Genomic DNA, 14,694 nt, shown 5'->3' with positions numbered 1-14,694 from the left:
TACATGAAAAATATTTTGTTTCAATGTCAACAAATTAATTTTAAAAAGAAAAATATTTTGTTTCATAGACTTAAAATATGATTCTATCCTCATTATTTGCATCATTTGAGCCACTCAATATCTTCAATTTATGTTAATTAATTTTATCCTCTACTTGCTATAAAAATATGTCGGGTCAAATAATTTCACAATTTTATATTTTATCAAAAGTCAGAAACTAAACATGTTGATGTGTTCAGCTGTCCTAAAGTTGCTAACTATGTAGCAGGTGCAGGTGCTAGTCAATAGATAAAAGAATAATTGGTATCAATTCCTCCCGCTTCCACTTATAGGAACAATTTTTTTTCCTATTGTTTTTCCTTGAACTTAAAAACTGTCTTTACTCTTCAACAATCTTTTACCTTCAACAATCTTTTAATTTTGCTTTCTATTTAATTCCTCTTGCTGGCCTAAAACTTTGCTGGATTTTGTCTTCAGAGTACATGCCAGCATCTTTAATGATTTCAGCTCCAACACTTGAATAAACGCATCTGCTGCAGTCCTTCGGGAATACCTGCGGGAGACCCCCCATATCCACAGCACACTAAGCCTGCTAGGGCCAGCTTGGTCCCTCCTTCCTCTGTGCTACAAAGGCACAAAGCTTTCTTGCTATTTGATCACACAATGGTCTTGACTTTTTCTCACCAGGCACACTATGACTTCCTTGAATGAAGAAACCATGTCCTATTCATCTTTCTGACTCCATTGCCTAATACAGTAAATGATACACCTTAAATATTCAATTTATGTCTGAGGAGTACATACCACCGAAGATGTCTTCCTTCTCTATCTCTAGCATGCTACCTATGAGATCTTATTTTTGCTTTTATTTGTTTCCCTGGACTCATTATATATTGTCATCAATGGGTTATACTCATTTATACATAAATTATGGTATTTATTTTACCTATGAAATATAAAAATATTTGTGGTAGAAACTCCTAAATGTGCATCAAAATTCATCCAGCTATAGATTTCCCAGCCTTCCTTGCAGCTGATGGCCAAATGGGATGAGCTGGAAGATCATGTATGACATTTCTGCATATAGACATTAAAAGAGCATGTCTAACTCTGCATCTTCTTCCACCATCTCAAATGTTGGGACATGTGTATCTTTGAGCTTCCAAGATGAAGATGAGGGCACTGAACCGCAGGATAAAGGGACAGTAAGACTTTATCTGGGCCATGCCAAGCTGAACATCAAAATCTTTGGATGAAAAATGCGTTTTTAACATTTTCATTTGTAACAATGTATTTGAAAAATAAAGAAAATAAATTTAAAAAAAGAAAACTGCATTTTTAAAATTTTAAACCACTATATTATTGGGTATATTTATTTTAGCAGCTTAGCCTTCAACCTAACATTTAAGACTTTTAAAAACATTGTATCAGTTACTAGGCAATTTTTAAGTGAGGAAAATCATCCAAGTAGATTTTTATGTAATATAACTGAAAGAAAGAGAACTAAAGCACTTTTCGTAGGATTCTATGTGAAAATTATACAGAAACCTTCCCTTGGAGTGCAGCACTAAAAACACTGCAAGACAGGGTGCAAGCCAGGTATTTATAGGTGGCTGCTCTATGATTGGCAGAGTCAGACTTCTTCAAACCCAGGAGGTGTAGTCAGAGATCCAAGATAAGACACAGACATGGAATAGCTTCCACATGGAACAGGGCACAGCCTATCCTTTAGCTGTCCACAGGCAAGCAAATGCTGCTACTGAGAAGGGAATTTAAGCTAAGTGGTGCCTATTCATTTTCTCCTGGACCATTTGTCATCTCCTTGTTTCCAGTCCTGCCCACTAGTCTTTTTTTCTTCAGAGAAGCCAAAGTGATTTCTTTAACAGTATAGAGCATCCCATTATACTTAGAATAAAATATAATCTTTACCTTGGCTTGCAAGGCCAAACATGATCTGACTCCTGGATATTCTCCCAACCTCATCTTCTACCTTGCTCCTCTCATCACCGGCCTCCAGGCTCTGTCCAATGGCCTAAGCATATTCTTGCTTGAGGACTTCTTCCCGGCGTGGCTTTCACTCAAAGGTTCACATGGTTCACTCCCAGTCATTATTTGGGTCCGTGTCACTGATTCATCTCTTCAAAGGCAAATAGTGTTCCCTGACACACCGAGTTAAAATGGCAGGCCCAGTCACTGTGTAGCCTTATATTTTTCTTCACTTATGTTGTACTATTTTTCACTTACATTGTATTATATTTTTACTTACAACATATCTCACCAATTAAAATGCAATTTTCCTGTGAGCAAAGACTGCATTATCCACTACTGTAATCCCTGGTATCCACAGTAGTACCAGATACATATTAGGTGTCCTAATGATACTGAAGCCTGGCCAGGCCCCAGAGTGAGGGAGGGTTCCCAGTAAAAACATGATGCAGCGGGAGGAAAGCTGCTGCTAGTGTGGCACAGGAGGACAGATTTCCCTAGACCCAGGCAGAGACACGACCGGAGAAAGCACTGCACAGAGTCTGCAAGAGATTGGCAAGGGCGGGAAAAGCCCTCCTCCACCGTTCCAGAACATGGTAGCAGAGGGAGGTGCTGACCTGGAAGAAGGACAGGATTGGCTGGGGAGCTGAACCCTTCCAGAGTGCATGAAATTTGGGGTCAGGGGATTTAATTGGAGGAAAGGGAAAAACACGTGACATTTCCTTACGCTTGCTCGCCCTGTTGGGAGCTGGAGCACTCATAGGTCAGTGGGCCTTGAAAGCCACGTGGCCAGGCAACAGGCCCCAGCCTCCGGTGCAGGAAGCCAGGAAGCCGCCGCACAGTGATGGTGGCGCCGATCCTGCTGCACCACCCAGGGTGAAGTCTGAGGCTGGGGAGACGTCCGCTTGGCAGCCTTGGGCTCCAAAAAGGACAGGTAAGGATGAAGCAGGACTTCTGGGCATGATTTGGGTTTCAGTGTTTTGGAAAACAATTGGGTTTTTTTCTATATCTTGCTGAAGACTGAAGCCTGAAGCCAGGGAATCCCCCAATCCCCAAATTGTGCAACATTTTAATAAAGACATTTTTCCTTCCCCATCAACCTTTGTGTTTGGAACGTAGCTGTGTCTGATTACAGGCAGCCAAATCCCACTTTTGTTCAGTAACACTAACAATATGTTTTGAATAAGTAAATTTTACTCTATCACTATTCCAGTCTAACAAATTAAATTCAAAGCCGGGTGATTTACTGAATTAGTTGTGTTAATTTTGTAAATGTTAGCGTTCAGCCAACTTGAAGATAAGACGAATCATCTAATAAACACCTATCGATGAGTCATAAAAATACATTAATTAAACATATGTAAGAATAAAAGCCATGGGCTAGATTTCCAGGTTTCAAAGATTGGACGAGTAAGGTAAATTTAAGCAGAGATTTAGATAAGCCAGGATATAAACCTTTACAGTCAGGCAATGCATTAAAACAAGAAAGAGTCTCACCCTATTAAAAAATAAAAATTTCCTTCCCTGGCTGGGTGGCTAAGTTCGTTGGAGTGTCATCCCACACACCAAAAGGTTGTGGGTTCAATTCCCAGTCAGGGCACATGCCTAGGTTATAAATCCAACCCCTGGTTAGTGTGTGTGCGGGGGCTACTGATTGATGTTCCTCTCTCACATCAATGTTGTTTCTCTCTTTCTCCCTCTCCGTCTCTTTCTTCTTTCTCGCTCCCTTCCTCTCACTCCAGAAAAATGAGCAAGTATATATCCTTGAGTGAAGATTAAAAAAAAATTTAACTAAAAATTCCACAATGTAAAAAAAATCACAAGGAGGAGACAGGTGACATATTTGGAAATAATGATTTCTTGCAGACAAAAATTATAGTTTTCTTCACTTTTTAATGAATAAGATAGTGAACGTTCTACTTATAAATTCATTATATAATATGAGCTTATGTTATGAGGCCTGTATTAGTCACTGTGTAAGTAAAATAAATAAATATAATATAATATTACCTCTATTCTCAAGAAGATTTTACTCCAGTTGAGAGGCACACTAATAAGTAGGTATACTAATAATATAAGTACACTAATAAGTAAGATAAAAAGCAAAAGTAGACTACACATGGAGAAAGTTACAAGTAAAGAGTTCTGGACCTCAAAGCATGATTAAATAGCTTCTGGAATAGGGAGAAATGAAAAGAAGTAAGTTCCCATTTCAAGCAGTAATCTTGATTTCAGAAACCATAGAACCTCTCCAAAAATCTGGCTGACATTTCAAATTCTAACGAGTTGGTTACATTGTTGTTTTGAGTTCATGTAAAAGTTATCTTTAGACATTTTTAGTTTTGAATACATGGCTTTAAACAAAAAAGAAAGCTAGGAAATATTAAAATGATTTTTTATTTAATTTCTCCATATATTATTTATTAAATTGTTCTAATATTTATTTTCTTTACATGGAGTACTCTCAAAATCTTAAATTTTATTAAATCTAAAAGTTACTCAAAATAAGGTTCGTTACACTTTTGGTTAAAAAAATTAAATCTTTAGTTGGTATATACTCATCTTTTATTTCAAATTAAATATAAGTGCTTCTACTAAAACTCATTATGCAAACTTGTATTATACAAAGTTAATCACAAAAATAGTGAGGCTTACGGGAAAATGAGGATGAGAAAGACCACTCAAAATCAATATATCCAGAGCCTTTTATTGTTAATAAAAGTACTAGTGCAGCAGCATCTTCAGTAGAACATTTCCAGCCTTCAATCCTGGGCTCATGCTTCCTGCTTCAAGTTATTCTACTGCAGGACATCTGCTTCCAAATTTCCTTCCAAAGAAAGACTAGTAGAGGCGAGTAAAGTGCACATTTTATCATTAATTATATTTAAAACAGGGAATACTGTCTTCTCAGCTTTAGATCCTTAAAACCACTTAATTCATAAACACATGCATTAAAACATCTTTATTTTTTCTTAAGTTTATCAGACAATAATAAGGTATTTTAGTGACATGTGAGAAAGTCTCACCCTCAGCTTGCTAACATGGTAATAACTTCAATAGAAAAATAAATGGGCAAAAGATCTGAATTGGCCCTTGTGAAAAGTGCAACAAAAAATGGCCAAGAAGCTCAGGAAAAGGAGCTCAACTTCACTAGTCATTAGGGAAAAGCAACTTTAAACCACAATGCAGTATCACAACGCAAACATCAGAAAGGCCAAAATTAAGACTTGGGATTCTCAATACCAAGTGTTGACAACTAGCATGCTCATATACCAGAAGAGGGATATAAATTGGTACAACCACTCTGGAATATTATTTGGCACTATCTACTCAAACTGAACATGTACACATCCCCTGAAGTGGCCATCTTAGTCCTAAGCACACTCCCAAAACAAATGCATAGGTATGGTCGTAAAAATTAGTACACTAATGACTGTACAGTAGCATCATTTGTAATAGCCCAAACTAGTCATTACCCAAACGATCAAACTGCAACCTCTTGCAATGAAATGAAAGAATCTCATAAAGAAAATGTTGAGTGAAAAAAACCAGATGCAAAAGAGTACATTCTATTCAAGTTATTCACAGTTCAAGAGCAGGTAAACCTCATCATAAATGTCTTTTGATGTCTAGATATAATCATGTAAGAGTGGAGGGAATGACTTCAGGGAGGTATAAAAAGGGCTTTTAGGGGGCTGGGAATCTTCTGTCTCTGGTTACATGACAGATCTCATCACATGGCATGTTCTATTTCTGAAAAATCTAACAAACTTTGTACTTATGAGCTATGCACTAATCTAAATATATATTACATTTCAATAAAAGTTTGTAAAAAATTTACATAGTAGGAAAAAAAATACATGAACCATTGAAAGTTCATTCTCATACTAGCATCAATCCACCTATTTACCAAGCATGAAAAGGGTAATTTACCTTACAGAGCTAGTTTTTAGTGGAGCTGACTATAACCCAAATGGAATTTGTATTGCTTATTTAGAAAGGTTAAGGAAAGGAAACTGTTAATCGGCACTGTTGTATCCTTTCCCCTCAACAAGGCAACCACTGGCAGGACTGATTTTCTGCATCATCTGGTTTTTGTGTTATAGGTTTTTGCCTGAGGAAATACTAATGATGTGATGGACAAATGAATATCATATTATCTCACCCTGACATATTTCTGAGATAATAAGATTCACACTTTGAAGAGAATATTCCAAATGAAAGGGAAGGGTTTAGAAGGAGGACTTTTGGGACATGACCCTAGATTTCAGAGTAATTTTCTCCTCTAAATTATTCAACTTTCAATGATTACAATCACTGCCATAATTATATTTCCAAAAATTACCTTTTGTAGAGATAATAGACACTTTCAGTTTAAATTAAATCAGGAAAATTTAGCTTAGACTGGGTTTCATCCATTTTTTCCTGTATACATATATTAATGAAAATTTCTCAAATGCCCTTTAGGGGATCATGTTCTTATTTAGTGAATAAGTACAAAAAAGTGAATAATTGTTATATATAAATAAAACAAATTTACCATATACAGAGGTAAATTCTAAGTAAAATTAGAAATGGAGAAAAACTCAATGTAGGAATTTCTAAAAATGATAAACACTATATATATATATACACACACACACACACACATATACATATATATGTATATATAAATTGGTACATATATATAGTATATATAAATTGAGAGTTTGTATGTGTATGTGTATATATACATGTATATATATGTGTGTATATATATAGATTTCTGGAAAATCTAATTACCATGTTAGCAAGCTGAATCCGATCTATATACATACACATACAAACAAACTCTCACACACATACCTTTTATTTCACTGAGGCTTGATATAACTACTAACTTGAAGAGAGCTAAGAGACGGACACAACAAACAACGACATGTCACCTGGAATATCGATCTGAGTTGTATATGTGAAAAATTAAAGGAGGAAATATTCCTCTTCAACTACCAAGCCAAATATAATTAAACTAAAATCCTCTACAGATATTAAGTTAGAATTTACTTGGAAAGAAGACTGGGTTCTATTATTGATATATTTTAAAGATAAAAAGTTTCTGCAATAAGGGAAACTAGAGTTACCTAGAAATTTCAAATGGTATTTCAATCATCTATTCCTTTATCATTCAACAAATGTTGACTATGTACCAAGCACTGTTTCAGTGAACAAAACAAAAATCCCCGTCCTCATGGAACTTACTATTCTACAAGAGGAAATAACACTAAACTCCCACAAGCAGAGGGCAGGGGAGTCCAAGGTCCTAAGGTGGGGATGCAGCAGGCCAGGGGAATTGACTGCAGGAGGCAGGGCAGCTGGGGTGTGCAGAGCAGTGCAGCTGGCAAAGGACAGGTCACAGAACAGCTCACAGGAACCAGGTCACAGTGAGCCGCAGGTCACAGTGAGCCGCAGGTCACAGTGAGCCGCAGGTCACAGAGTTGGATTTTGTTCTTTTCTCTCCACCGCCCTCAAGATGAAGTAAAGATACACAGCGTGGCACACTCAGTCCTCCCGGCTGGCCCTCTTCAGCCTAATCTCTCCTTAACCCCTTGTGCTGTACTTCTCGCCCAAGTCGCTGTGGGGGCACGAGCTTCTCTCTTCCCTCTGTAGTTCTGCATGCCCTGTTCTTTCTCTCTGCAAGACCTGCCCCACAGTCTTTGCTTTCCGCTTTTGGTCATTTGGGCTAATTTTAGGTATTGACTTCCTATGACTTCTTAACCCCTCACTATTTGGGAGCTTTCCCATGTTTTCACACAACATAACACTACCCCCATCATGTTATTTTAGACCCTTGATAATAATAAATGAATTATTTACTTATTTATTATTATCAATAAGGATAATAGAATCAATAAGGAAAATAAGAATAAATAAGGAATTGGTCCAATGACCTGGTATCCCATGTTTCCAACAGGATTTTGCATACAAAATAAATATTGGTTAAATGAAATGATGGATCTTAAACCAGGCTCAAATCTCTCTACAAAAATCTTAAAGAGTTATTTAATTTATCAGATCCACATAAAAGGTGGTAATTTTGGGAAAAAAGCTTTACTTCTGAATCATTCTGTAAAACCTCTAGTTCTTTCATGTCAGTGAAACAGTTTAGCTTAAAATTCGTTGGTTCACTAATTAAATAAGAAATGCTAACTAAAGTTTTACCCAGCCCGAAACTCCCAGTAGAAATGAGTCAGGGAGATTAAAACAAGCGAAGTACAAAAAGGCACTTCTTTCTGTTTGTTCAGAAAGGCATTACCCATTAAATCTTTCTTTGTCTTCTCTACTTAGTGAAATAACAGCCACAAGGAACCAAAGTAATCAAAGGGGAAGACAACGCCTCTCTCTTTCTTAACAGTTCTTCTTTTACTTTAGAAAAGAAAAGCCTGGAGAATCAGACGCTGTCAGCAGGTGAGAGAAACAGACCTTTTAAGTACTTTGATGACAAGCTAAACTGAAACCAATGAACCAGTATAAACCTCAAAAGGGTCTGAGCCTATGCTTAATATTAAAAAATCAAGATGAGTAAGCAAAACAGCTTCTCAGCCAAATGTGGATTTGTATTTATCATAGACACTTATGTAATTCATTAAAAAGAAAACAGAAAAGGAGAACCACCACCACTATTTAACTCTCTTGATATTAGGTTTCTCTAAAGCTTTTTCCTTGACTCTGCTGTTTGGTTATGTATCAGGTATATTATATCAAATATAATATTTGCAAATTAGCTTCCTGATCTGTATACCAATTAAGATTTACCAACATATTAGGCTTTAATATTAATAAAATGAGCCTGTGACAATATGCCTAAATAAGAACAAGTTTTTAATCAAAGAATAAATATTGTCTTAAAGCCGAAAATGGAAACCTAAAATAAAACATAGAGTATAACAGGTTATCAAGACATTTATGCTTTTTAATTAAGGCACGGCCTCATATGAATAGCAAAGTCATTTGGTAATGGAGTGCCTGTCTTCCTCAGCCCCCATATGAGCTCTCAGTATAATTTATTCAGAAAACATAGTTCTTACCTACAGAACATAAATCACCAATAGCATATTTTCAGAATTATTTTGTTTTGTTTTGTCTTGGGCTATCCCTTATTATTAGACTGGATTTTTCTAGTATGAATCCTAGAAGGAGGCAAGGCCCCAATTCCTACGATGAAATCCAGAGAGGAAAAGACATTTTTTTTCCCACTGCCTGGTACTTGAGGCATATAATTTAATCGGGCTAATTAGGTGTTCCTACTCTGTCAATCTAGAAGGATATTGATTCAAGTCAGCAAGTCTGGTTACTAGACAATTTGTGGTCTCTCCTAACTCTCCATTGCTGCCCCCTCTCCTTTGGCATGTGCCACTTTTCTCACTCTGGCTGGTCAGCCTTCCTTCTTCATAAATCCCTCAACATTTAAATCAGCTGAAGCTGGGATTGTTATGCAGCCTGAGCAAAACTGGCTTCTGTTTTCTCTCTTGATTATTTGCAACAACTCAGGATTGGGGAGCTCATTGTTTTGTCTTAGTTGCAGTTCCTGTGTGCTCTTAGGAGATTAAACAGGAACATTGTGGTTACAAAAGGATATTAATTTCAGGGAGTCAGGGAAAGTTGAACAAACTTTCTAAAAACTGAATGGGGACCTAAACAGATTTAAAAAGCAAAAGAAAAAATGCAATTCAAAGAGCCTTAATTTAAGAGCAAGTGCTTGCAAACCCTAGCATGACAGATTCTGTTCACTGCTGGTTCTCAACTAATGGCGACTGTTCCACCAAGGGGACATTTAGCAAAATATGGAGTCATTTATGGTCACAACTGGGGGAGGGACGCTGCTGCTGGCATCTAATGAGGAGAGAAGGAGCATGCTGCTGTAACAGCACCTCACTACAGAGAATTCTCTCGCTGAAAATGTCGGTAGTGTAAGGTTGAGAGACCTCTTATCTCCCTTTAAATCAGATGTAAATACCATATTTTTCCATATATAATGTGCACTTTTGCCAATTTTTTGAGCAAAAAATAAGGATGCGCGTTGTACACTGCAAAATACAGTAAACTCCCCACACAGCTACAATAGCTCTCCCACCGTCCACAACGCTCCAATAAGGTTATAATTGCTTCTGAAACCTCATTCTTACCCTAATATTAAAAGAAAGCCTCGTAATTCATCTGTCAATATCACAATTCACCTATGAACAACACAGGTGAGAAAAAAAAAGAAAAAAGAGTAAATCAGGGTAAGGAATGAACACGAGCAGAGAGCTGTAAAGGGCCGAGAGTGCCTGAGGAAGGGACAGGGCACCCAGGGGGCAAAAATAGTTGTGTTCGTGGCCACAGACATTGGGAAGTAAAACTGACAGATGCTGTGATCAGAACCCAAAGTGTCTTATACGTCGCAGGAGTCCACATTTTACTCTCTGAGGAAAAGTGATTTTTAAGGAAAAAAAAATTCTAGGTAGGGTAGAGTAATATGTTGTTTCTTAAGAAAAAAAACTCTGGCATCAGTTTCAGTGATGATCTGACATGAGCAGACCTGGTAAGAGAAGCTGGGGGATACCTGCGACAGTAGGAAAGCTAAATTTGGGTGCTTGGAGGAGGTGATGGCAGTGGGGCTGGACAACGGAGGCCAGAAAGGACTTAAGCACACTCTTGCAGATTTCCAGTGCCATAAAATATAAACGTAAGAGATAAAAACACGTTAAATGACTTAACACACCTCTGTTTCCAGTGTGCATCAAAAGAAAAATACGGTAACATGTCAATGGATTAAGAGACTTAAAGGTTATACAATGATAATGTATGCTATTTAGATAATTCCGGTATGACTTTCAAATAACATATACAGAAAATTCATGGTATTACCTGCTCTAGGACTTCTTTATAGGTAATAGTTGCTTTAGTGTTTGTGACAGGGCTGTCATAGATGATTGCAATCTTGTCTCCTTGACCATTTTCAATATGACGATCAACGGCATTATAACAAATGTTAAGCATTCCTTCCACAAACCTGAAAAATAATTGGACAGTAAAAGTGAATGACTCTTTGCAAAAGATACTGATACTTAACTAGTTTTGTATATTTCTAGGTTGGCAGCACTGCCCTCAAAACAGCGCTTTCCTGTGTATGTTATGCTGGGTAACGATAGCAATAAACTAGATGTGTAAGATTGTGTAGAAGTGACATTTTTATTTTAATGATTATGTATTTACTTTGATGTACACCAAAAAAGAATACCTCACTCTTCTAGGTGACATCTTTATGGATTTTATTGTGTAGGATAAAACTAGAGCATAGAGCAATAAAATAATCTGCATCGATGAAATGAATTGTGTGGAAGTGCAACACAGATGCCATAAAATGGTAAATGTATGACTGAAGCTTGGGTACCTGCTCCAAAAAAAAACAAACTAACAGACTTCCTGGAAAATTCAGGTCTTCTTTGAAAGATAGCTATATGGATAGATAGATAGATACTATATTAGTTTCAATTAAATATGATGCCTGCAATTACATAAAAAAATATGTAAGATCTTTCCACAATGTTGGAAATGCTTCATAATTTTAATAAAGAATGGATTTGCACATAAAATTTTAATGTTTAAGAACCTTTGCAATTCAGTGCTTTTCACCTGTTAATTGATCAATGCCTTCCTTTGAAAATTCAGACCTCATGTAGACAGATGGAAATACTTTAAGAAAACGTATCTCATTTTTATGAAAAGAAAAGGCTAAGCTTTTACCAGTTTTTGAGAAGGAGGGGATTAGAATAAAAATACAGGCACAATAATGGTCTATTTGTCAGACAAGCAAACATTATAACAATGCCAAATAACAGGAAAAAAATACTGAAGAAATAAGGAAATTCTGTTAAATAGCTGAGTATCATCTCCAGGTCTTCACTCAAAGAGCCTTGTGTGAAATTAAGCAGGGAATTAAGAACAGCTGTAGACACAGTGGCACCATTACGTAGTAATAGATTCAGAAGGCAGCAGGAGGAGAGATCATTTCATCATAATCAAATGACACTAAATACTTCGATAACACTATGACTTACAGCACAGAACAAGAAGTAATTAATATAATGATTCTGAATTACCAAGGGTGAGAGATTCGGTATTTGTTCAGAAATACTGTCTCTTCCCCCTCTCCCCCACCTCCTGGAGTGAAGAACAGTTCCCTTGGTTTTGGGGTTATCCATGTGACTTGGTTTATTTAATCAGCAGACACAGTGCATGCAGAGGCCTGAAAGCACTTGGACACTGGGCTTGCTCTTCTTCACCTCTGCTGCCTCCTTGTCAGCCTGGAGCTCAGAAAAAAATATTTACAGGTGGGGATAGAGCCCAAAAGCAGCAGAAAGCTCAACCCAGGAAGCTATGTCTTAGAGCAACACTTCCAGTTACACACATCCTAGATCACCTAATCCCATGAAAACCTGCAGATACATGGAAATAATTGCTTTCCATGATTTGGAGATTATAGTTACTTGATACATGGCATAATTATAACCATAATTAACTAATACATAGAGAAAAAAGTAAAGTTTACTCAACATCTGTGGCAAAAATAAGGAAAGATGTTTTATAAAAATTTCCTGCAAGAGACCTCTGTGTATTTTTTGTTGTTATTTTTGCTTTTGTTTCTTAAAAGACTACATTTCAGACATAAGGAAGGTTGAGTTGCTGGAACATGCCTTGCTGGCATTATTCTTTTTCCCTTTATCTACAACTTCTGCTCTGCCACTTTTTGTGCTCAATATTCGATCATGTTTTGACATGTTGCAAAAAGGGGCCCTTTCAAGTCCAAATATTCATGGAAAGTTTACTTTATAGTTCACCTTGAGCTCAACCCAGATAATCAGAGGCTTTTCTCCCTCCCCACATCCTTGCAATGTACGGCATATCTTATATTCCCAAACCAGCAGCCTTTTCAAAAAACATGAGTTTTAGAGAACCTTTTCAAGGACATACCTTGAGAGAGTCAGGTGTTGTTGAGACCATTGGGATTGAATAACACGACTGAATCCAGTTAAGATCTTTATAGAAATGTTTAAGACTCTGGCAGATGGGTGCGAAGATCTATTCATCTTGCAGCCACCCAAGACAAGCCTGGTAGGTAAGTTCCCTTGCTCATTAAACCTGCTCCCTACCAATCTGGGAATGGCCTGCCTCTATTTTGGTTTCTTCTTGACTTCTGTGTGTGGTGGTCCGTCTGCAAACCAACAATATTTTTCATGGAATCTTTTCCCTTTGCTAAATTCTTAGATGATGGTAAGCTCTTACGTTCTATGTCCATTCCTTTATTCATTCTACATACTTTCTCTAAGTGATCTCTACACTCCTATGGTTTCAACCTCCGCCTTTACCTTTAGCCCTATGTCCTTTCTGAGTTCCATGCACTTATAGCCCATAGCCTGCTGGACATTTATACTTGGGAAAAAATATGTCCAAAATTATTATCATTTTCTGCCAACCTCCAACCCACAGCCCCTCCTGTCAGCCTAAAATACAGGAATGAGTTCATGAGGCAAAAGTGTTTATTTGGGATCCAAAAATTACAATTTTCAGGGAACGGATTTAGATAGGAACCCAAATAGGGTCTAGATTACAGAAGAGGGAATCATGGTTTTTACGAAATAAAAAAGGAAGATGAGGTAGGTTGTTTTTAAAAGATTTCATATTTGTACTTCAATAATTGGTTAGGTGAAGTGGTTACTAGTAACATTTCACTTTTATCTGTCCTGTCAACAGGAAATTCTCATTCTTGGTGTCATGGAATGTGGATGGTTTGGCCCAGTTCAAAGGTTCAGAAAGCAGGGCAGGCAAGGCAGTTCCTCTGAAATGGCTGCACTGGTTACATTTTAAAATGATTTCACATGTCAGTTTTCACATTTCCCCCCTTGTGATCAAGATAGTTTTTCAAAAGAATCATTTATCAATCATTGGAGTGGATTTTCTCAGTTTTCTCCTCTTTTCACATTGTGATCCCCTGTTGCCGGGAAGGCTCATTCTGGAATTTCATATCCCAGGTAGGTGGGGAAGTGGTGTTCTTGCGAGACTTTAAGCCACATTTGAGCAATAAGCGTGCCAAAACAGGCGGCTTGTCATCTAGTCCTATGAAATAAGCAGAAACTGTCAATGTTCACCATACATATTCAAATCAGTTACAATCTTATCTTTTAATTGTCTGTCTGAGGGCCTGTATGTGTTAGAAATCAATTCAAAATGCTGTGCTGCCATTACTCTTGTGGAGTTCTTAGAGCATTGTGAAAGACAGTAGATTTAAAGTTTAATAATAGCAATTATTCCTAAAATTAAAAACAGGACACTGATTCCAAATTGTAGAATAATTCTAAACCACGAGGCCATCCATCTAAACAGGTCAAAAAACCAAAAGTCTCATAGAGGCACCTATAACCAGTGGGCTTATTCTCTGTTTTTTGTGCATTTGTGTTTCAATCTATCCTTAAGAATCTATTCAAGGACACAGCGGTGACACAGGCATAACGTTGTTCTACTAGAACATAGTCGAAAGCAATTCAGTTATCTGACACAACTTGAGCACGTAAATGCAACGATTTCTCTAGTGCAGCCATGGCTTTGGTGATAGATTCAGCAATATCCCCTAAAGTTTTAGATAAATTTCTGATCATATATTAATTTGGGCCAAGGCTCCACCATGGAAAT

At 37.1% G+C, this 14,694-nt stretch overlaps 1 protein-coding gene across 1 annotated transcript in view; it reads right to left on the bottom strand.

Moving 5' to 3' along the window:
- Positions 1–14,694, bottom strand: part of ACSS3 (acyl-CoA synthetase short chain family member 3) — a 168,910-nt gene that overhangs the window by 120,288 nt on the left and 33,928 nt on the right. The window contains exon 2 of the mRNA XM_054580162.1: positions 10,873–11,017. Coding sequence (XP_054436137.1) covers positions 10,873–11,017 — 145 coding nt within the window. The remainder of the gene's footprint in view (positions 1–10,872; positions 11,018–14,694) is intronic.

The sequence above is a fragment of the Pteronotus mesoamericanus genome, unplaced genomic scaffold (genome assembly GCF_021234165.1).
Source record: "Pteronotus mesoamericanus isolate MK-2021 breed Mesoamerican mustached bat unplaced genomic scaffold, CSHL_Meso_final contig_56, whole genome shotgun sequence".
Lineage (NCBI taxonomy): Eukaryota > Metazoa > Chordata > Mammalia > Chiroptera > Mormoopidae > Pteronotus > Pteronotus mesoamericanus.
Note: the sequence above shows the minus strand (reverse complement) of the source record. Positions and strands in the feature narration are given on the sequence as shown.